Genomic DNA, 23,913 nt, shown 5'->3' on the forward strand with positions numbered 1-23,913 from the left:
AAAGTATGCAGATATGTTAAACACGTCAAAACATTAAATAATATAGTATTCACGGGCCTTGTCTCGTCGTTTACACCTCATAATGTGAAATTGTATGTTTCAAATGTATGAAAATGAAAATAAAATACCTCATAACTTTTTTCGGTCTTGCTCGGTCAGGCTGAAACTTTCAGGTATTGTTACCGAGTCTGTAACGAAGCTGCACGATCTTTTACTTTGATCCCAAACGGTCCCGATTAGAAGTTATGAATTTAATAATAATATGAATATTTATATGACATTCCTGTGAAATTCTGTGTAGATAATGTATTACTAAGGTACTACGGAAAGAGAAATATTATGTACAGGGAGCTCATTTGAACAACAAATTACCAAATCATTTTTTAACCGACTTCAAAAAAGGAGGAGGTTGTATGTTTGGCTGTATGTAGGTACTTTTTTTCTATGTATGTTCACTGATTACTCCGTCAATTGTGGACCGATTTTCAAAATCCTTTTTTTGTTAGATAGCGTACACTTCTGAGGTGGTCCCATTGCCACCAAGTCAGGGTCTGATGATGGGATCCTAGGGAAATCGAGGGCAAACCTCAAATTTTATAGGCACGTATTTCTTTTTTCATATTTATTCTGAAGTTATTCAAGTATTATGCGTATGGTAGTCGTCATCTAATGTTGATGAGGTGATGATGGAAGGTCAAACTCCTTAACGGTTAGGAGTTGGAGAATAATTCTTTAAATATTTTAGGTACGTACAATACAGTTGTATTTTTCAGGTTTTTTAGGTGAGCTGATGATGAAAGGTCAAACTTCGTAAGTTATGAGTTAGATGATACATACTTTTTAGTTGCCGACATTTACAGTAGGTAGCCTGTATTTTGTAGGGAAGATTATTTACACTCAAAATGGAAAACTATAGTCTCAATCTCATTAAACATAGGTACTGTCCATCTTCAGTGACAGTAACAAGGACTTATCAACTTAGAAGCATGAAATAAATAAATTTTAACAAAAAAATTAAAACCGACTCCAAAAAATCTGCATTAAAATGTAGAAAATAACTACATAACTTATTTATTTATTTGGACAAATGTATACCATGATTGAAATTCTCGGAGTCGGTGCCTGTCTGCTCAGTGCCAAACTCAAGAAATGTTCTAAATTTACCGGCACCGACTCCAAAAAATATCTATCATGGTTTACTTTGTCCCAATAAATAAATAAATAAATAATGTTATTATTTTCTACTTTTTAGTGCACATTTTTTGGAGAACATCATTATCATCTAGCTCATAACTTACGAAGTTTGACCTTTCATCATCAGCTCACCTAAAAACCTGAAAAATACAACTGTATTGTACATACGTACCTAAAATATTTAAAGATTTATTCTCCAACTCCTAACCGTTAAGGAGTTTGACCTTCCATCATCACCTCATCAACATTAGATGACGACTACCAGACGCATAATACTTGAATAACTTCAGAATAAATATGAAAAAAGAAATACGTGGCTATAAAATTTGAGGTGTGCCCTCGATTTCCCTAGGATCCCATCATCAGACCCTGACTTGGTGGCAATGGGACCACCTCAGAAGTGTACGCTATCTAACAAAAAAAGGGTTTTGAAAATCGGTCCACAATTGACTGAGTAATCAGTGAACATACATAGAAAAAAAGTACATACAGCCAAACATACAACCTCCTCCTTTTTTGAAGTCGGTTAAAAAATGATTTGGTAATTTGTTGTTCAAATGAGCTCCCTGTACATAATATTTCTCTTTCCGTAGTACCTTAGTAATACATTATCTACACAGAATTTCACAGGAATATCATATAAATATTCATATTATTATTAAATTCATAACTTCTAATCGGGACCGTTTGGGATCAAAGTGAAAGATCGTGCAGCTTCGTTACAGACTCGGTAACAATACCTGAAAGTTTCAGCCTGACCGAGCAAGACCGAAAAAAGTTATGAGGTATTTTATTTTCATTTTCATACATTTGAAACATACAATTTCACATTATGAGGTGTAAACGAGGAGACAAGGCCCGTGAATACTATATTATTTAATGTTTTGATGTGTTCAATAGACCTGCATACTTTAAAGAGCCAAAAGCAACACTTATTTTTTTCAAAATCCTATGAAAGGGGAGGTCGATTTTTCGCCCACAGTGCGGGGGCTCGGAACACAGGGCTTCTTTTTCGAATAGACAGAGAAGGAATACAAAATGTGATGTTTTTTAAGGGGCCCCTATCAAATTTTGATATAGATAAGGCCTGCCTAAGCCACGCTATACTCTCATCTGTGCAGTACAGTACGTACAACCGCACCTGGCTGGAATGCGACCCCCTTCTTTCGTAGGTACACTCTTTCAGTAGGTACTCTGAGTCAGAGTCTCTGACTATGACCATGACTATGGCTATGGCTATGGCTATGGCTATGGCTATGGCTATGGCTATGGCTATGGCTACGGCTAACTCGTTCGAAAATTTTTTAGTATTTATCGTAAGACTGAAGTTTAATCGTCTAATAAACAGTCTTGTTTTGTACTCCTAGCTACCTAAGTCGACGTACTACACCCGTATTCCACCCACATACGTTCGGTGTGCAAACTTTTTTAAATATTACAGACATCGCCTTTATGCTGGTTTAGTGTCACGCGGACTGTCAGTGCGGATCGCTCCGCACAGCTGATCTGAGTACGCTCCCAAGAAGTTCAAACAGATTGGCCGTGCGGAGATTGGTGCGGAGCGGGTGCGCACCGGACGGTCCGCGTGACAATAAAACCAGACTGAGGCTTGCTTAAGCAAAGCAACACCAATCTAGATATTCTTATGATAAGTATGGCTTGGATTGTCGAAAGTGATACACAGGCATTACGTAATAAAGATAGATTTGTGCGACAAACGAGAAACGAGAATCGTCGAAGCAAATTAAAAACGAGTTAACACGCCCACCGCGGCACCGCAGCAAAAGGGTTAATTTTTTTGCGCAGTATGTGCAGCTGTACGAATTTTTAAAATCAATTTACCGAGCAAATCAATTTGTTTTTAAATGAAACTTGGAAAAGTAGCTTTAATCGTAAAAATATGGGCATTAATCATCATCCATCCACGCAATAAAACATTGGCAGGCAAAAATAAAAAATCCTATTTTTAGAACAATGAACATAAAAAAAATCCCTACTAGTCTATGATCTACAAACAACAGTCGTTCGTTCATTCTTCATCATTCATTTGATACGTTCAAAAACGTATTATAAAAGTTTTACTCAGATTTCATTGGATCTATTTTACAATGTTAACTTTTTCCCAGATGAATTATATATAAACATTAATTATAAACAAAGTATAATAATTATTTTGTATGTGTTTTCTTAGAATAAATATGTGCAATAGGTAAATAAATAAAAGCTGTCGGACGGACGTAACGTTTGTTACATTTCAGAACGTACTTTTGACAACAAAGTTATGTCAAATTCTGTGTGAAATTGAATCGAGGCAGGCGAATTTATTTCATTTTTCTCAAGAAAATAAGAATAATTAACTAAGTAATCATGGCTTCAGTTAAAGACGTTGCTTCTCTGTATCAAAGTTTAAAAACTGAATGGGGAAAGAAACCCCGTAAACTCGATAAATGCGGCGAACTGTTGAACAAAATAAAGGTAAGTCCGACATGACTGTGCAACTTTTATCATGATTTGTTGTAATTTGTATTAAAATGGTGATATTTTTAGGTGGCGTTGACGCAATTAACCTTCTTGCCGAGTAATAATACTGCAGCTAATCAAAAGGAGTTGATTTTGGCTCGGGATGTCCTAGAAATTGGAGCTCAATGGGCTGTTGCAGTAAAAGATGTTAAAGCGTTCGAACGTTTTATGTCTCAATTAAAATGCTATTATTTCGATTACAAGTGAGTATGAACTACTATTTACGCTATAATTCGAGTATCCAATGTCATGGACCTATAAAAAAAGGCGGACGGAACTCGCGCTACAACAAAACTGTGACGCAAAATTTTGGCGTTTGTCTATTGTGTGAGTGAATTTAGGGATGCCATGTTAGCCAAAACATTTTACCCATTTATTTTAAGAAAAACATAGATCGGCAGATGTTACTTGGAAATGTAGACAGAATTATTCCGTGCCATTTTAAAAGGATGAAAGGTGTATGCGTTGAGGTAGGCGCGAAATTTTCAATGTTAAAATTTTCTTACATTGTTTGCAAGTCAGTGTGTCAGGGTATGTACATAATGTTGATCAAAAATAATTCACGCAGTTACAAATTACGAATCTTGTGTACATTATAATCATAATCTTATGCATCATCAATATATTATTATTATCTCTGATAGATTTTTTTTAACATACAACCTGACACTGACTTGCAATCAATGTAAGAAAATTTGAATTTCGCAGTTCCACATTTTTGGGAAGGATCAAATTTGCCTATGAAAATATATCCCATTAAAACACAATAATTATGATAAATTATTTTATTTCCATAGTATGCGTAATACATAAATAAAAAGTCCTAAAATCATTATTAATTTCCCATATTTCGGGTAATTTTCCCACGTAAATAACTGAGAACACTGGTCTTTGACGTATTATTTTTTCGAGTGAATGACGTTTGATTTCAATTAATTTCAATATTTTAATGTCGGGAAATAAGTGATTGGATTATTATTTTACCTGTGAAATGTGATTCCTTAATTTTTGTTTGTTCGAACAGAACGGTTTTTACACAATTTCATCACACAAGACATGTCCTATTCGTGTTGTTTTTTCGCTGCTTAAATGTGTCAACTGTGTGAAGTTTGCTCTCGAAGTGGTGTAACAGGGTGTGAATGTGTGCGTGCCGGCCTGTACGTACAGGCAAGCTGGTGTATCCTAATATCACAGTATTTTGTTGATGAGACTCCGTCCGACTTTTTTTATAGGTCCATGTCCAATGTATTTTCATAAGTTTTTGTTTTAACCTCACATCTGTTGTTAAATTATATGTTTTCCGTCTAATTTATTACAAATCTTTTTTCAGAGATCACCTACCCGAGTCAGCATTCATGTACCAACTCCTTGGTCTCAATCTCTTGTTCTTGCTGTCTCAAAACCGAGTGGCCGAGTTCCACACGGAGTTGGAGCGTCTTCCAGTAGATGTTATTAGAGCAGACCCATATGTGAAGCATCCTTTAGCTTTGGAACAATATCTAATGGAAGGCAGCTATAATAAGATATTTTTGGCCAAGGTAAAAAAAATGTGATCTTAAAAATGTAATTGCTGAGTAAAAATAGCTCTCACCATGTTTTTCAAACTAACTTCATTGTTAATTGTGCATACTTAGTGACATTGATACTTGAAATGAAACCTAAGCAGGTTTTCAATATTTTGATACATCTTGGCGTAATAAGCTAAAATATGTCTTTCTATTTTTTGCAGGGTAATGTGCCAGCAGAAAGTTACACCCTTTTCATGGACACCCTCTTAGACACAGTGAGGGGAGAGATAGCCGCTTGCATTGAGAAGGCCTATCTTTGTATCTCCTGCGCTGAAGCAGCTCGGAGGTTGAACCTGCCATCGCAGCAGGCGGTCCATGAGTATGGGCAGAAGGTTTGTATTCTATTGCAATACTTAAATCTGTATGTTTGTTTATGAATAATAATAGTAATTCTGGAAAACAAGTAAAACTCTGACCATCCAATACTAAGGCTGGGTTGCACCATCTTACTTATACAGTAACAAATGTCAAAAATCTGTCAAGCTTCATATAAAAAAACCGGATAATGTTATAGTTACGGTCAAAGTTAGGTGGTGCAACTCAGCCTATGACTCATCATTTATGATGAAGCTGGTACTTTTCTTGTCATGATTGTACATTGTAAATCACTAAAGCAAATAATTTAATCTTTAATTGTAGGAAATAGACATTGTAATCTACATTTATGTGTATTCCTACAGCGTAACTGGGTACTTGGTGCTGACAACTGCTACCACTTCAATGCTGCCGAAGAGACATGTGCTGCAGCCGCCGGTATTCTGCCATCATCTGAGCTCGCTGAGCAAACAATAGAGTATGCTAGACACCTCGAAATGATTGTGTAATAGATCTATGTTCAAATTTTTATTATTAAATATCACAAAAATTAACTTCTTTTCTGTATTAATTACTTCCTATACAAATATTTGTAAGTGTTCGCTATCGCGTTGATCCACTGAGACTAAAAGGACATTAAAAGAATCATTTTGTAATACTTAAATTATTTTATTTCATCCTAAAAAGTAAAAATATAGGATTGTCTCATCCCAAATCATGCTTTAATTTCTTTTGTCAAATTTTCTAAATCATCAAGTTTCAGTAATTTCATGAAATACTCCAAAGCTGATTTTAAATTCCACTCCTTTTGTTCCAAGCATCTGAAAATTAAAAAGTAAACTTGAAATTAAATTAATAAAACGGTTTTGTGTAAGTTTGACCATCCATTATAATAGCTATTAGAATTAAAAATTAATTAAAATCTTACTTTTCACTTGTTGATTTATCTGTGTCTGTTAGTCGCATGAATATTTCCAGCAACTGTTTCTTGAGGTCTTCATCTGGTGTATCCAATTTTAAACTTAAACGTTTTGGTTTGACCTGAAAATAATAGTTATATTACTCATTAATATGATTATTTATTTATTAATTCAAACAAAATGTCCTCTCCCTGCCTATAGTCTGATTTTTAATTCGACGGAATTCTGACAGCTGTCATTTTTTGACAATTCAGATGTAATAAGCCTTTTTTGCTTCGAATTATTAATAAATAATATGAAACGAAATTTCATCAAGTACAACTTACAAGAATGAACTATTGTTTGTTTTGTGAATTCAATGTACAGTAATTATTATGTATATTTTAGAGATTAAATAGAAAAAAAAGTATTTTTAACACAGTAAAACAACATATTATCATAAACGAAAATATGTATTGATCATCAATCATCATTATCGTCATCATAATCAACTTGGATTATAAAATTGGCATCTTGTTAAATTGCTTATTTTATGAAACTAAGATTTTATTAACAAAAGGATTTTCATAAAAAAGGTTTGTAACCCATGGATTATTGGCCAGGGAGTCCAGTAGTAGAAAAATAATTTCCCAATTTTTTTTGTAACTTCAAAAATATGATAATAAAAATTCAAATAACCATTTTGAAATCAGCAGTACATTTTTAAGCCTTAGTTTTTCAAGTGAAACCTTAAATTTAAGAAAGGATTATTTTTTAATTTGCGAAAATGCTCTCCATTCTTAGTGGGAATGTTTCAATGTTGGCAGCACTTCTGAAATGTCAAAATTCCGTCGAATTAAAAATCAGAGTTTAGGTTGTCTGGAAGAGATGGCTCCCTAAATAGCGATAAGACCGCGTAAATTTCTATACTATCAGTCTAAATCTTAAAACTAATATTTTCANTGGCACGCTCGGCTTCATACAATTTTTGACACATGCTGCATCTATCCATATCTGTGTATCTGTCAACGTGATATTGTGAACTCTGTCAGTTTATAATATAACGCGTTAGATTGTAAACTAACAGTGGGTTAGGTTAGGTTAGATTGTAATTTAACTACGTTAGATTATAATCTGACGGAATTCACAATTTTACGGTGACATATCCATATCTGTGATTCGGACTGTGACACCATAGACAAAGAATTTTCTTTTTTATTTTGCCCACACCACTTGTCGCTCGGTCGTTCATTCATTCACTCATTCATCTATCATCGATTTGCCGACGCCGCTGTCAAACATTGCAATTTGCGGAGTGGACAATCAAATTAATTCGTAATCTAAACCTAAATTGAGGCTACACAAACTCAAAATGAAGAAACAAACTCGACAAAAAACTTTGAATGATCCTGTTATTGTGTCACGTGTTAAAAACTACCTGGCGGAGAACGTGGACAAAACGTTCGTCGATGTGAGTCAAATGGCGCGTTCTCTGAAAGAGCGCTACCGCGAGTACAATAACAGGAGCGATAGTGCCTTTTGCCAGATGGTAGAAAGTGCCTACAAGGTAGTTCTACAAAGCTACGGATTAGACGGAGCGTCAACTTCGGAAGGGAGCGAGGAAGAGTCAGATTTGGAGTTGTTAGATGAAAACAACAGTGCTCTCAACGAGCGCCTGCTCGCAATGTACAAAATGCAGGATAAGAAGCGTTCAGCGACTACTCGTCGTAACAACGAGAAGTCGGGCGAGCCTATCGACATCATTAGCAGCGACGAAGACGGTTCTGTCGCGGCGAAACTACCAAAAATCAATGATCAAATTACCATAACCCCACACATTCCGACGAAGAACGCGAACAACACAGGGGTAGATAATGCCCCCAAATCTCAACCAAACCAACACAGTACAGACAAAAAACGTAAAATGGATGCCAACAAAAATGTTGCAGCAAAGAAAAAGTTTGAGGTGGGAGCGAACAAACATGTTAAGGTTAGTTTTGAAGATATTGGTGGTATTTCTGACATTATTACACAGATCTGTGATCTTATATTACATATGCGGCATCCAGAAGTATATACTAAATTAGGGATTAAGGCTCCAAGAGGTGCTCTTTTACATGGCCCACCTGGCACAGGGAAAACTTTGTTAGCACATGCAATCGCTGGCAAGTTACAGTTGCCTCTAGTAGCTGTGACTGGTACAGAATTGGTAGGTGGAATGTCCGGTGAATCAGAGGAGAGAATTAGAGAGCTCTTTGAAAGAGCAGTATCAGTTGCACCAAGTGTATTATTCATTGATGAGATAGATGCAGTCTGTGGCAACAGAGTGCATGCACAGAAGGATATGGAAAAGAGGATGGTAGCTCAACTATTAGCTAGTTTAGACAGTTTGAGTGAAAACAATGAATCTGTTCTCATACTGGCCGCCACAAACAACCCTGATGCTTTGGACCCTGCTTTGAGAAGGGCAGGTCGCCTAGAACAAGAAATAGCATTAGGTATCCCATCTTTGAAGGCTAGAAAAGAAATTCTATCAATTTTATGCAAGAATTTGGTCTTGAGTGATGACATTGATATGAATATACTTGCTCAAATAACACCAGGCTTTGTTGGGGCTGATTTACAAGCTCTAGTTAATAAAGCTAGCACATACGCTGTCAAGAGGATTTTTGCTGATTTTCGTGCAGCTGAAGAAGCATCTAAAAAGGCTGTTGAAAAACCAAAACCTATTGAAGCAGTTACATCCAGTGAAGTTATTTCAAATGGAGAAAAAGAGATTGATGAAGTAGCACAAGAGGCAGGTGATGCTGCCCAGAAAGATCAAGATGTCCAACCTGAAAGTACAGAAAACTCTACATCTAGTAATGATAATTTACCTAAAGAAGAAACCAATGATGTTGAAACTGAGAAACCAAAACCGTTAGACCCTGTGGATGAAGTACTATCCCTTCTGGGAGAAGCAGTACCATACTCAGCAGATAAACTTTCAGGCCTGTCTATTAGGCAAGAAGACTTCTTGAATGCCTTGAAAACCACAAAACCTTGTTCAGTTCGAGAAGGTATTGTTACTGTACCTGATGTCACATGGGAGGATGTTGGATCATTGAACCAAGTCCGTAAAGATCTGCAGTTAGCTGTTTTAGCTCCAGTAAAATACCCGGAACAACTGAAGAAACTTGGATTGGCAGCAGCAAGTGGAGTGTTGCTTTGTGGACCACCTGGTTGTGGTAAAACACTGCTGGCCAAAGCAGTGGCCAATGAAGCTGGAGTAAACTTTATCTCAGTAAAAGGTCCAGAGTTACTGAACATGTATGTTGGTGAGAGTGAGAGAGCCGTGCGCACATGTTTCAGGCGGGCTCGAAATTCAGCCCCGTGTGTCATATTTTTCGACGAGTTTGACGCCCTATGTCCAAGGCGTACTTCCCAAGACCACAACGGAGCAGCAAGAGTGGTAAATCAGTTGCTAACTGAAATGGACGGCATTGAAGGCAGGGAAGGAGTATTTGTATTGGCAGCTTCAAACAGGCCTGACATTATTGACCCGGCTGTTTTGCGGCCCGGTCGTTTGGACCGTGTAATGTACGTCGGAATGCCTGCGCGAGAAGATAGGTACGACATACTTCAAAAGCTGACCAAGAATGGCACAAGACCAATATTGGGACCTGATGTAGATATGCAAGTGATAGCTGGCCTCACTGAGGGTTACACCGGCGCCGACTTGGCTGGGCTAGTAAAAGCGGCAGCATCAAATGCTTTGACCACTCACATCTCAAACGGCACCTTGGACCTCGAAGGCGATATACTAGTTGTCTTCGAAGATTTCAGAGCAGCCCTTGCAAAGTGCAAACCATCCGTATCATCCAAAGAACAGCTGCATTATGAGAAATTGAGATTAAAGTATGCCTCTGGTGCGGATGACAAAGATATGGAAATGGAGACTGAGCCTACAAATGAGGAGTCCATGGACACAGTGTGAAAATCATTCACCTTATGTTTTATACAGAATTAGTAGATTAATTTTCATTACTATCACATTCACTACATTAAGTATGTAATTCAAACCGATAGTGCCAAGTTGTTCCTTGTATGTTTACATTGAAATATGTATTAATTAATTTGTGTGGTGCAATTTATGCATTAAATAAAGAAAATGTATGTTTTGTAATGGATCTGTATTGGGAGAAATAGAATCAGCCCTTTAGTAATTTTGCAAATTAATTAAGCAATGTGACTAAATAATAATAATGAAAGAGTGATATGTAGATACGCTCATTACGCCATTTATACTACTGCACGTTTTAAATTCAACAATACATAATAAAAATATTTTTTCTTATGAAAATGTCTTTTATTAACTTCAGCAAGAATGACAGTCACACTCCACTCATTTCTATTTCTAAGCTAAATAAGAATGCGATGCAAAACCAATAGTAGAGAATCTGACTCAGTGGTGAGCTTCGTGGGAGGTCTATGTCAAGTATGTGGGCCAAACCACACGCGTATCATAGGACTGAGTTAATTCTGACTTATTTTCGATTAAATTCGGTGCAGTCCTGTTGTCCCCCCTGCTTGGCCCCCCTAGGGGAGCCAACAGGATTTCGAAATCCTGTTGTCCCCCCTGGCTAGGGGAGACAACAGGACTAGATTTTTAATCAATGATTTGAGGACTGTTGTCCCCCCTGGCAAAAATTATTTAAAAGCCATAATTTTTTATAGCATAATTTATGAAAAACTGAAGTATTTAACTGAATGCCAAATTGCCAAGCCGAATACCTAAACGTTTGTCAAGGTAATAATTACAATTTTGATAGGTATTGGTGCCGGCCGGTACTAACACTTACAAACTTGTGGCAGGTAGGTTTCCTTATAGGGTGTAGACATCCACTAAGAACGGAATTTATTTATTAAAGGATTGAAAATAATACAACGAAATCGCGGGCGGCTGCTAGTTGAATCACTGTCACTGAGCAAGTAATTTGTTGAATATTATGATTAACTAGCTGTGCCCGCGACTTCGTATGCATGAAAATCCGTTTTCGCAACATTTTTCATTTTTGCTCTGCACCTATTACTCGTAGCGTGATAGTATATAGCCTATAGCCTTCCTCAATAAATGGGCTATCTAACACTGAAAGAATTTTTCAAATCGTACCGATAGTTCCTGAGATTAGCGCGTTCAAGTAAACAAACAAACTCTTCAGCTTTATAATATTAATCAGTTTTAGCATCCTACCTACTAATGTTGTAAGTAAATGCGGAACTTTGTGAGTATGGATGTTTGATACTCTTTCACGTAAAAACTACTAAACGGATTTTTACTTACACTTGATAAACTTTACAGTACCTAGATAATATTTTTTATACATGAGAATAGCATAATAGAGGTACTTAGCTTTTGCCTACGGCTTTGTCCGCTATATGTTTATATTTATTTATAAAAAAAGATAAAGTTACTTTCGCCACAGATAATATAATACTAGTACTTTCGCATTTATAATATTATTTAGTAGGGATAATTCATAACGATTCTGTCAAAAGCAAGTAAAGCAGATTTTGAAATACATAGTCTGAAATAGTACCGGTACCAAGAACTTATATTTTTTTCGTTATCCAAATGTTAATTATTATTTGACATACGTTTAGTTATTCAGTTTGGCAATTTGGCATTCATTCAGGTACTCCAGGCCTTCTTAAATGTTATAAAATTTTATGGCTTTTAAATAATTTTTGCCAGGGGGGACAACAGTCTTCAAATCATTGATTAAAAATCTAGTCCTGTTGTCTCCCCTAGCCAGGGGGGACAACAGGATTTCGAAATCCTGTTGGCTCCCCTAGGGGGGCCAAGCAGGGGGGACAACAGGACTGCACCTTAAATTCGTATCTGGGAGAGGCCTGTTCAGTTCAGTACCTAGTGAATAATGATGATGATTCTTGTTGGTGTAAAAATTTTGGTACTCACCGCAGTCCGGAATGCAGTATGCGCGTACTCATCAGTCGGTTCGTCCCAATAAACCATTTCGTTCGCAATCTTGTATTCGGCGCCGTCGAACGAATGTAACACGAACGTTCGCGAGAACGCCAGCAGGTGTTCATCTTCAGCCAACGTTTCTGCTGTTAGGCGAACTAAGCCGCCTATTTTGAATATTGTGACGAAGTCCTGGGGGCAAAAGAAATACAAATGTAAGTTGACTGATTGTTTTGAAAGTGAAGGATATGAGCGGTTGAAGTTGAATTGACCTACGAGGATTCCTCATGCAAGAGTAAGGCCCTTTTCACACGTCCCGGTTGCCGGCTAACCGGCGCCGGGTATCCGGTGGTGAAGTGAAGTGTATGGGCATGGTACGTAGCTTTCACATGTTCCGGCGTAATTAATCCGTCATGCCCATACACTTCACGACCGGGTACCCGGCGCCGGTTAGCCGGCAACCGGGACGTGTGAAAAGGGCCTAACCATCCGAGTCTGACTCAACTGTAATAAAATATGGTATAATTGATAACTTGCAGGAGTATCAATCCAACCTTAACTTCGAAGTCCTCCTATGTTCTTCTGATTAGTTTTGTTGCGGGTCCAATGACAGTTTAACTTTCCCCCGGGACAAACCTTGATTGACCTTCACTGGTTGGGTTTTTATGGCGGTCAAGCTATAGATCCTGGTAACAGGAGTTGCAGCGGTGGGAATAGTTTTCCAGGAGTACCTATCCAGACACGATAGTCGTTACGCTATTGATACTTTTTTCTTTCCCAACGAGTGACGGGGATTGTCAACGGGGATTAGTGGAATAAGCCGCGCTAGGAGCTAACTACCAATACTTATTATAATCCTAACTGATATTCGAGGTCAGCTATCGATAGTGTGGCATCTCTAGTCAATCAAAATTATTCTAAACACTTACATCATGCATGAGCACGTCGACTCGGAACGTAAACGGGTCGTGTTCCAGCGCGGGCCACTTGGCTGCCAGCTTGGCGATGTCCCGTGCACCCTCCACGGCGTCGAAAGCGCCTTCGTCGGGCACCCGCGCTCGGTGGAACAAAGTACGGAACGAGCGGAACACTGGACTGTAACCTGTGGTGGGAAATATAAAAAATGCAACGTAAAAGTTTAAAATTTTTGATGTCAATTAGATATCACAGCGCAAGGCTGCTCAACCTTTTGAATAGTCGGGCCAAACGGTGGATTCAGTCGTTAAAGACGGCCCACTTGCATTTCCTATTTCAGTTACTCTCAGGACAAGCACAATAAAAACTCAAAGCTAGTTTCCTAAAAAAAATTTTTTAGTCCGTCAATTTTAGTATAAAGAAATATTGGACACGTATATTTTTAATTGTCAATCAAACAAATAATAACAAAGTTATAGTGCGTTGAAGTTCCGCGCGACGTCACAAAGTGCTGCACTTTTACGCACTCACTGACGTCACGGGCCTTTTCTTTACAACTTTGACACGCTTTATCTCTTTACATTTTCATTAGTTTTAAAAAGTGAAAAATACGTGTCGAGTAGTTTTTGATAAGCTAACTGACGGACTAATTAAAACTCTTGCTTTTTTACCCAGGAAACATCCCTACATGCGCGGGCCACTTAAAATTCTTTCGCGGGCCACATTATGGCCAGCGGGCATGGGGTTAGGCAGCCTTGTTATAGCGCATACTCGTGTCTTAGGGTTCTTACAATACTTTCAAATAGTATCTAAACACAATCCGAGTATTTAGCACAAGTGTCGTGTGTGTAAAGGTAAAGAGTTTGTCTTTTTTGCGGGCCAGAACAAACCAACGATGAGCCTTTAAGTTAGTCGGTTCTTGCGGTCATCATCATCATTTTGCGGTACTGGAACGATGCGGGGTGGGGGCGACATGTGTTGTAATCGTAACAGAGCTGTCATGGCATGTCAGAAGTAAGTATATCTGTGTGCTTACCATGAGTTTACGTTAGGTGTGATCGCTAGCGACTGCGTAAAAATATGACATTAATTGTATGACATATTGTGCAGCGCCCCTAGCGGCTACTTTCAAGAAACAAATGTTTCATAGAGATTTTTGACGTACTCGCTAGCGAGCACACCTAACGTAAACTCATGGTAGGTACACTGCTGTCTCAGTTAGTACGTTTTGAAGAAAAGAAACCCGCACCGCTCCTTTTCAACTTTTTTTTGTACTAGTGAAAATACAAATTATAATGCCCGTATTCACAAACGATGCTTGCTTGCAAATCGAACGCACAGCGTTGAATAGAGCTCTGTGATTAGTTCGTGTGTCACGCGCACTGTGAGACCTCATGTCAAAAGCGTTTTGTGAATACGGGCGTAAGTCTTCAACAAATGACAATAGGATTATCAAGTAAAAATATACTTACGCAGCTTATACCGAGTGGTTATAGTCATGCACGCCCTCTCGTGATACAGTTCCCTGATCAATTCCCTGTCGTCGACCGAGTCCAATATTGGGAAGTACACCTCTAGAAACTTTTCAATCACCTCCGTAGCTGCCTCTGGACAGTAGTTGTTTTTGAAACTGGGGATTTCCCCTGGCAGTTTGATTGGAATGCCATCCTGTATAAAAAGGGTGAATTAATATTTTATACCGGGTGTAAGTAGTTAGATTGGCAGCTCAGAACAGGTACTTATTAAGGATTTTTTGCTTTCAGTGTCTGCCTACAAATAATCACATTAAGGGCAACTACAAGATTCAAGATTACATATTATATTAATGACTAAGGATGCGTGGTCAGTTCTGTCTAGGTGACCGACTTTGTTTCGGCTTTATGTACTTCTGGCACTTGTCAAGGTTTGTCTTCAAGTGCTTTTAGGGCTCAAAAGATAAGGAGACATATAAAGAGCCCCATAAGGTTTATGTACTATCGGCAACAGTGTTACTACCCCTTGCCGGTCATGTCGTCTCGTTCTATCGCCAAGAATCACCATTTGATGAGAGCAAGACTAAAAACGTGGCAGTGTTTTTTTAATTAATTTTTTTTATAATTGCCATATCTTGGTCAAAATTGAATACCTAAAGACATTTTAGTTAATTTCATTCATCATCATTTCAGCCATAGGACGTCCACTGTTGAACATAGGCCTACCCCAATGCTTTCCATGTTGATTGAATGGTAGCGGCCTGCGTCCAGCGCTTCCCTGCTACTCTTATGATGTCGTCGGTTCACCTTGTGGGTTAATTTCATTACCAGATTTCGATAAACCAATAAAATAGTTTTACTTACGATTTCAATCAGAGTAGGGAACATCAGCTTCAGTACTTTCACATAGCGTTCAGGGTCAGTATAATCGTTGCAAAGGGGATTCCCCTCCAGTTTGATCGTGCGTAGACTTAGAGACCGGCATTTTATTAGCAAAGTTGCCTTTTCTATGCAGTTGTATGATAGATCCAAAAACTTGAGTCGGGGTGTGATTGAGGGTAGATTGAAGCCTTCTATTGAGCTGAAATATTAAATAAGATATACAGATCGTATTATTTATTATGCATATCACTCAAAACATCGAGCATTGCAGTGATTGTAAGTGCTGTTTCGAACCCTTTAGGCGCTTTTTGTCAAAAGCGCAAAATGTCAATCCTAATATTTTTATCCTGTTTTAATTTTGTTGATTAGTTTAACCGCTGAGTTAATAAAATTAAGTATTGTTTAGGTTAGGTTTAAGATTTTTATGGATTTGACATTTTGGGCTTTTGACATTTTGCGCCTAAATCGTTTTGCACTACATCAGATCCGAATTCGTGAAAATACGGTCCGGAGCGGAGCTACACAATAGATCCGATTTCTGTAGTGTTTTCTAGATCCATGTTTTTATTAGACTTAAAAAAAGGAGGTTTCTATGGATGTCCCAATGTTACCAAGTCAGGATCTGATAATGAGATCCTAGGGAGGTCGGTGCCGGTAGATTTTGAATATTTTTTTAGGCTTGGTACTAGGTGGGCTAGCACCGACTCCGAGAATATCAATCATGGTACACAGTTGCCCTAATAAATAACTTTTTTCTTGCACTATTTTTGGAGTCAGTTTTAATTTATAAGGGTTTGAACGAAAGAAAATATTTTATTTAGTCCAAACATCGATCGGATTCGAATCGGACGTAGTGCGAAACCGCTGTACTGTCTACTATCCGTTCGCTTTAAGTTTGCCGCTGGCGATATGACGTCACTCGAAGGGAAGCGTCTATAACTTTAACAAACTATACTTAAAATATTTTTTTATTTATTGTTATTGATAAAAATTGTGTACAATTTGCGTAAAATAAGACACATTAATTGCGTTTAATCACTAACTAATTGCGTTTGATCGCGGTTGGGGGAGGGGACGCATTCCACGGACCGGCAAACTTAGCGCGAACGGGTAGTACACTTCATTGCAGTGCTTGATTTTAATCAATGGACCACTACTATTATCATACTATTATTGTTGATTACTTACGTAAGTCTATTGTGAGATAAATTGATGTCGGTCAGGTATTCCCACGCAACCGTACTTTGCACATGTACAATGTCCATCTGATTGTTAATTCTATTCAGAGGGTAGTAAATGAAGTGACTTATATCTGGAAAGAGCAATAAATTAGGGAAATATGACCATAAATTAAAGATATGCATAATAAGCTGAATGACACCACCAATCTTTTTCTTCTGTGCTTTCAAAAATTTTAGATTTAAAACGTGACGTAATTTTATACAGATTTTGAACAACTTAACTGTTTTATTATTATAAAATATTGATTGTGAATTAAATAATCAGTAGATTTCTTCAGGTATGTATTAGTATTCAATAGAAGTTTAATTTTTTTTCTAAAATGCAAAATTGCAAACGTACTTATTACGCTCCCCTGACATTCCCTTACGCCTCCCTAGGGGGCGTGCCCCCGTGGTTCGAAAGTCCTGCTTTGGACAGTTATAAAAAATAAATAATCACAAACCTTCTTTCGTAGTGAAGTCGCTTAAATCCAGACTCCTTTCACCGGAGTGGCCAGAAACGAGTACCTTCTTCAATACATTCTTCGGTATGAAATCTAATTGGTTCAACGTCAATTCAGTGTGCGATATAGATATTTGCAGTTCGTGACCGTCCCTGTGTATTATGAAACCAAGTCTGTGGAACACTGCGAGTGCGGTGCGACAACGCATCACTAGAAACTTGCATTCTTGTGGCGCAAACTAAAAACATAAAAAACATTATTTTAGCACAGCAGTCAATGGAGCAACAAGGTTAGTTAACACTGTACGTTCTGATGTAGGGCAGGTGACCCGGTTTTGGCCATTTTAAGAATTTTTTAGACTTTGAGGGTATGTCATTTTACAGTTTTTGTTATCACGGACTTATTTCTTGTAAAAAGTGATTAAATATATTTAGATCTAGCCTAAGGATACATTTTTTTTTCATAATGATTCAATGGAAAAATAATCCTGTAGAAAAGAAAAAGAAATGGGAATTTGTGCCATTTCTGGCCAGCTTTACCCCATTTCTGGCCACAGTCATGTGCCAGTTCTGGCCATCAAAATTCATTAAAAAAAAATAAAAACTACTCGACGGATTTTAACGAAACTTGGTACAATTATTTTTCATACTCTTGGGCAGGTTATAGTATACTTAGGAATTCCCACGGGACCGGGAATTAGCGGGAAAATCCTGTTGTATGAAAAATCTAAACTGCTTAAGTTAGACGCTTGAAATTTGGTATGTAGGCACCTTANCGGCTTCGCCCGCGTGGAATTTTGTCTGTCACAGAAAAACTTTATCGCGCGCGTCCCTGTTTCAAAAACCGGGATAAAAACTATCCTATGTTCTTTCCCGGGACTCAAACTATCTCTATGCCAAATTTCATCAAAATCGGTTGCGAGGTTTAAGCGGGAAAGCGTAACAGACAGACAGACAGACAGAGTTACTTTCGCATTTATAATATTAAAGTTGGGATTAACATAAACATTTAAAAAAATAAGAAGGATTTAGAAAATAATGATTGTTTACTCACCCGCTTGCCTTAGCCTTTTTGCTAAGACTTAAAACAATTAACGCTTCTCAAAAAATAATGACTTATTGGATTGAAGTGAAGCTTGACACATCAAAGCTGTTAACGCTATCAGTGTTGCTAATATTAGATATTTTTATTCCCGTAAACCATAGAGTAATATATTAGTCTTTGCCTTAGTTATAACGATTTGAAGTTCTAAATGGCCACAAAGGGGTCGGTGGCCACAACCGGGTCACTTGCCCTAGTTGTAACCGATGCGAAATTGCAACAAATATGGGTGTAAAGTACGGCCAGCGAGAAACGATACCAAAATGTAAACAACCCCAATGTCATGGTCATTTGGAATAGCAAGGGTGCATAACTTTTTAATAGTTAGATTACATATTTTTGTAGACAATAATAGTTTTAAAAAATATCTGTCAAACCATAAAAATAGATGTTTTATCGAATTTTGTTTTTGTTATAATTTGAATTATTGTATAATGTAGATTTAAATTAAATAACGAGAATAATAATAACATTTCCGCCTCACAATGTGCCCGGTGTATGGCAACAGGCCTGCCTCTTTTTCATAGAGACTTAAATTAATAAATTATATCGGAATAATAAAATAAGAACTGACAAGCAATAGATTCGCCCTCGTGAATTGCAACAACTATGTACCTATACTAAAATGGATGTCCGAATGTCGAGGAACCCGTCTAACTTTGACATATTTTGGCGGGAGAACGAGACATTACGACAAATACACAAGATGGGAAGAGACAGAATAGATTGTCAATTCGACAGTCGAATCGACCTTTTGTATCGCTGCTAGTTGGCCGTACTTTGGATAGTTTCATCCACGAAGACGCGCCCCACCATCCTTTCGCTAATGTTTGAGTGTTATCGGTTGACGCTAAATTATCCATGAGTACACACGCACACTACAATAATGACGCTCGGATTGCTCGGATCAAACTCCCCGCACCCCGCGCTTCCTTCGACCAAAAATTAGTGGGGCGCGTCTTCGTGGATGAAACGATCTATACTAAACTAGCGGCCGCCCGCGACTTCGTACGCGTGGATTCCGTTTTACCCCCTTCATCTATCTTACGCGGTTTAGATTTTTTTATACGCATGTTTTTTCCCGCTAACTCCCATTCTCGTGGGAATTTCGCAATATCCTGTTGTAACGAACCTTTAAGTTTACTAAGGTACCTGCATGCCAAATTTCAAGCGTCTAACTAAAGCGGTTTAGATTTTTCATACAAAAGGATTTTCCCGCTAACTCCCGTTCCCGTGGGAATTTCGGGAATTCCTTTCTTAGTGCACCTTTACGGTACCTAAGCTACGTCCCTTCCAAATTTCAAGTGTCTACGTTTAGCCGTTTAGGCTGTGCGTTTATATCTCAGTCAGTCAGTCAGTAGTCAGTTTCTCCTTTTATATATTTAGATAACCTGATGATGATGATTGTATGGTATGGAACAATATATTGCATTATTTATTACCTCAATAAAGCACGGTACGAAGATCTTGCCGTTGACTGTGTCTAACAAAATGTCTAGAACTTTCTCTTTCTTCCATGTCGGAGGATATCCAGTGACCTGCAATCAAAATTAACTTTAAATACGTTTTTTTGGGTAGGGACAAGGACTTTATGGAGGTTTTTTTGTTTTTTTTAGACATTTAAAAAAAAAGAATATTCGCAATTTGTAAATACAAATTACTAATAATCCCGTTAACCCCTCGTGGTAAGCTAAATATGCTTGTGTTATTGAGTTGGTTTACCACAATAGTTGAGCGGCAGCGGGATCGAACCCGCGTTCGGACGTTTGTAAACATCCATTTTTTTGACCGGACTACGGCCCGATTTTTTTCGCCTGATTTAGCGATGATGTATGGTTTATAATGAACGTGTGCATATACAGCCTTGGCCAAAAGTATTGAGCACCCATGATATTTATTAATTTTGAAGGAATTATACATGTGTCTGAATCAAAACAGTTTTTAACAGTTTTATATTGTTTATTAACAACAAAAAAATAATACTTTGTTGGACCACCCTTTGCCTTAATTACTGCAGAAGTTATTTTTGGTAAAGATTGTACTAATTTATTACAATCGTCACATGTTAAAGCGTTCCACTCTTCCCGCAAGCGACGTTTTAGGTCTTCTTTTGTTTTTATTCAATGGCGCCGGACCTTGTCCTTCAATAGACCCCACAAATGCTCGAAGGGGTTCAGGTCTGGTGACTGGGCAGACCATTCAAGCAGCTCGATGTTATTGTCACTAAACCAAGCCATCGTTAGTGACAAGGTGCGTTATCCTGCTGGAATTTGACGCTATCCATGTTGGTGTCACCAAAAAGTGTTGTAAACGAGGGCAGAAGTGCGGATTCAAGAACGTTTATGTACTTTGTAGAGTCCATGCGTCCTTTACACACAAACATTTTCCCAACTCCTGCGGCGCTCATGCACCCCCAGACCATCACACTGCCGCCGCCATGTTTGACGGTAGGTACCTTACACTCCGGGGTAAATTCTTCGTCTACTCGACGACGGACAAATGTCACACCAGGTGTGCCAACAATCGTAAAGTAACGAAATTTTGTTAAGTGTTTTTCGGTCCAATATTTATTTTTACAAATATAGTTTTATAATATTATTGTCGCGTATTGTTAATACATGATATTGGCTAACTTACCTCAAAGTTTGATTCATCTGACCACACAATATTTTTCTAATCTTCCTCGGTAAAAGTTTGGTATTTTAAAGCCTACTCGTAACGAGCTGTTTTGGTCTTTACAGAAAGCCATGGCTTCTTTCTGGCTGTATAGCCCTTAAGCCCAGCTTCTTGGAGTCTTCTGCGAGTTGTTCTTGCAGAAATCGGCGTATTAATTTCAGCTGATAACTCAGCAGCGAGGTCGGAAGAAGATTTTTTATGATTTTTCAAAGACTAACAATACTACAGTGTCATAGCTAAACATCTCGAAACGTGTTTTATTGCACGTTGTGCCGTGAGTTTATGTTTCAAAACCTGTCAAAGAAAGGTTTTTATCAAATATCTTTGAGTATCTTTTATAGTTATCACGTATAAGCAGTATTTAGGGGGTGCTCAATACTTTTGGCCAAGGCTGTATGCATCGGACATAGATCCGGTGAGAAAATCGTCAGCAAAAAAAGGATATCTGTTTGTTTATGGTCTGTCATCCGGTGAAAAAACAGACGTTTAATAAATACGAATTTAACTTACGGTAATTTGGATGAAGACGTTGTTTTTATCATAAATCTCAGACATTTGCTCGTGCTCTAAGATCATTACAGACTGTAACAAAAGATTTACAATTATAATAATTCAAATATAATATAATATAATAGTCAAAGTTAATAAACTTGACCTTCACTGGTTGGGTTTTTATTGGCGGTCAAATTGTAGATCCTGGCTACACAGGAGTTGCAGCGGTGGGAACGAGCGTTGGGAATAGTCCCGTAGCCAATAGTTACCTTAGAATTCCTAGCAGTGACGGTTTTTCTCACTTGCACCGGTTTTTTCCACGGCCAGTGCTTGATATATTTCATCACGATTTCGTCGGTGCTCATAGTTATCTCTGGTCGAAGATGGACCGGTACGTATTTTTCCTCTTCTACTTCTTCTGTTTCGTCTACCACTTCCCTGTAGAAAAAGGACAAAAGATCATCAATTTATAACTACTATGATGATGATTAGGGATATGTGGGAGTTGAAGGATATTCACTAGTAGTAATTAATGGCCGATGGGGTAGAAAAGTTCTCGACTGGTGACCACAGACGAAATATTGTAGCGTGTTAGGCCCACCGCTTAGTGAACACAAGGCAAGTATTTCTCTTAACGATTTGCACTTTGTTTTTCGTGGGTTATTTATGTTCATTTTTCTGGGTTTATAATCACTCAACTTTTATAAATTGAGGTGAGATATACGTCTGCAGTAGGACATAAGAGTTTCTTTTGAGATTTGGGATTCAAATTTTGTTTCCTGACATTTATTTATTGTATTAAATGTAACGTCATGGTATGAAAAACGACTACGAGTAAAATAAGTATTTTGAGTTGTAAAAATATGTAAGTACAGTCTAAAACTAAATGTAACAATAATAATTAACATAACTTTAAGAACAAGAACTTTTGCACGTCGCATGCGACAGAATTTGCTGGAATTAAATTAATACCAATCTGTAACCATGTTCTTGCAAATAAATTACTTTTATTAATTTATTTTTTACGTTGCTGACTGATCCTTGAACGCGCTTATTGCTAGCTTTAATAAAAACTTAATTTCTATTCTTCTTACCTAACCGACTGATCCTTATTGCACAGCAAGTTGATGGTCAGTTTCGGCTTCTTCGGCTGAGTCACAGGCCCTAGTCGTTTGAAGGCACTTAGTCGCTTCTGACCTGGCTCACAAAGGTCGGGGGATTCCGAACCGTATGTCGCTTGTTCCTCTGAAATAATAAAAATAGTTAAGTGTAAGTCTTATGTTCCTATGGCCTCCACCTGGATATGAGCTGCCCTGGCTTAAAATAAACTTCGGACGCAGGTCGGCCGTAGTAAGGACCATCTATTCAGGTGGGGATTCTTGGTTGGCTGAAACTTGAAGTTGGTTGTGTTCCCCAGTCGATGAAGCACATTATGACGTGTCTTGCGTGCCCAAACAACTGCACGCAGGAAGATTTAATTAATGCTACTGACAACGCCACTCTTGTAGCGGAGTTTTGGGCTGATACTGTATAGGTTTGTTGTCGACACGATAAGAAGAAGAAGTGTAAGTCGGACTATCATGCTAAGGGATCCGTACTATCGTGTTGTTGTTGTGAATAAATAAATAAAATAAATCATTACCGCTACAGGACGTCCACATCTGGACATAGGTCTAGAAATTGGCTGAATAAACCAACTTGTCATTTATTACTTCAGTCTTCGTCTCGGTTTGTACGTAATACGGTGCGGTCTTGTACGCTTGGTTACGTCAATATAAATTAGCATTTCCAGTAGAAAACTTACCAGTAGCCCCCTCATCATTCAAGCTGGTCCCCAGTAGATTATCAGCATATACATCAGATGGGGAATACACCGACTTGTCATCCGCTACTTCTGTCTTCGTTTCTGTTTGGACGTACAGTGGACCGGTCTCTTTGTACCCTTTGTTTGAAGTAGGATTGTAGTTGTAGGCATACTCGATCACGTTGGGCACTGGGGCTTTGGGCTGCGGAGCCCACTGTTGGGCGTTGGGATCCAGCGTGGCTTGACCTGTAAGAATTTTTAAGAATAAATAGTGTATAAGTGTAAAATAGTTTTATTTGAAATAAATGATTCGCTGCCAGAGTTATTCAGTGACGAATATAGATCGCTCAACGAGAGTTGAGGCTATGAATACAAGCAAAAATGTACATCTGTATACGCTGCCTGCGCTGACATCTTACGTAGTCG

General features: G+C 38.0%; 3 protein-coding genes across 4 annotated transcripts in view; 2 read left to right on the forward strand and 1 right to left on the reverse strand.

Moving 5' to 3' along the window:
* Window positions 1–3,449: 3,449 nt before the first annotated feature.
* On the forward strand, window positions 3,450–6,217 carry Rpn12 (regulatory particle non-ATPase 12). The gene is made up of 5 exons (XM_028319398.1): window positions 3,450–3,669; window positions 3,742–3,917; window positions 5,045–5,252; window positions 5,444–5,614; window positions 5,963–6,217. The coding sequence occupies exons 1-5, from the start codon at window positions 3,562–3,564 to the stop codon at window positions 6,104–6,106; spliced, it is 807 nt and encodes a 268-aa protein (XP_028175199.1). The 5' UTR covers window positions 3,450–3,561; the 3' UTR covers window positions 6,107–6,217.
* The window catches only part of LOC114361139 (uncharacterized), a 28,108-nt gene continuing 10,331 nt past the window's right edge, over window positions 6,137–23,913 (reverse strand). For both annotated transcript variants that reach the window (XM_028317194.1, XM_028316433.1), the window contains 13 exons: window positions 23,488–23,733; window positions 22,778–22,928; window positions 21,953–22,121; window positions 21,702–21,773; window positions 19,958–20,053; window positions 17,415–17,652; window positions 16,919–17,042; window positions 15,713–15,929; window positions 14,849–15,044; window positions 13,391–13,563; window positions 12,456–12,653; window positions 6,526–6,638; window positions 6,137–6,418 (listed from right to left, as the gene is read on the reverse strand). In XM_028317194.1, coding sequence (XP_028172995.1) covers window positions 6,313–6,418; window positions 6,526–6,638; window positions 12,456–12,653; window positions 13,391–13,563; window positions 14,849–15,044; window positions 15,713–15,929; window positions 16,919–17,042; window positions 17,415–17,652; window positions 19,958–20,053; window positions 21,702–21,773; window positions 21,953–22,121; window positions 22,778–22,928; window positions 23,488–23,733 — 2,099 coding nt within the window. In that variant the 3' untranslated portion in view covers window positions 6,137–6,312. The remainder of the gene's footprint in view (window positions 6,419–6,525; window positions 6,639–12,455; window positions 12,654–13,390; window positions 13,564–14,848; window positions 15,045–15,712; window positions 15,930–16,918; window positions 17,043–17,414; window positions 17,653–19,957; window positions 20,054–21,701; window positions 21,774–21,952; window positions 22,122–22,777; window positions 22,929–23,487; window positions 23,734–23,913) is intronic.
* On the forward strand, window positions 7,753–10,735 carry smid (nuclear valosin-containing protein-like smid). Its single transcript, XM_028318305.1, has one exon. It carries the CDS (start codon window positions 7,869–7,871, stop codon window positions 10,470–10,472), a length of 2,604 nt encoding a protein of 867 aa, XP_028174106.1. The 5' UTR covers window positions 7,753–7,868; the 3' UTR covers window positions 10,473–10,735.

Source organism: Ostrinia furnacalis, unplaced genomic scaffold, assembly GCF_004193835.3.
Source record: "Ostrinia furnacalis isolate ACB-3 unplaced genomic scaffold, ASM419383v2 OfSCF0015, whole genome shotgun sequence".
Taxonomy (NCBI): Eukaryota; Metazoa; Arthropoda; class Insecta; order Lepidoptera; family Crambidae; genus Ostrinia; species Ostrinia furnacalis.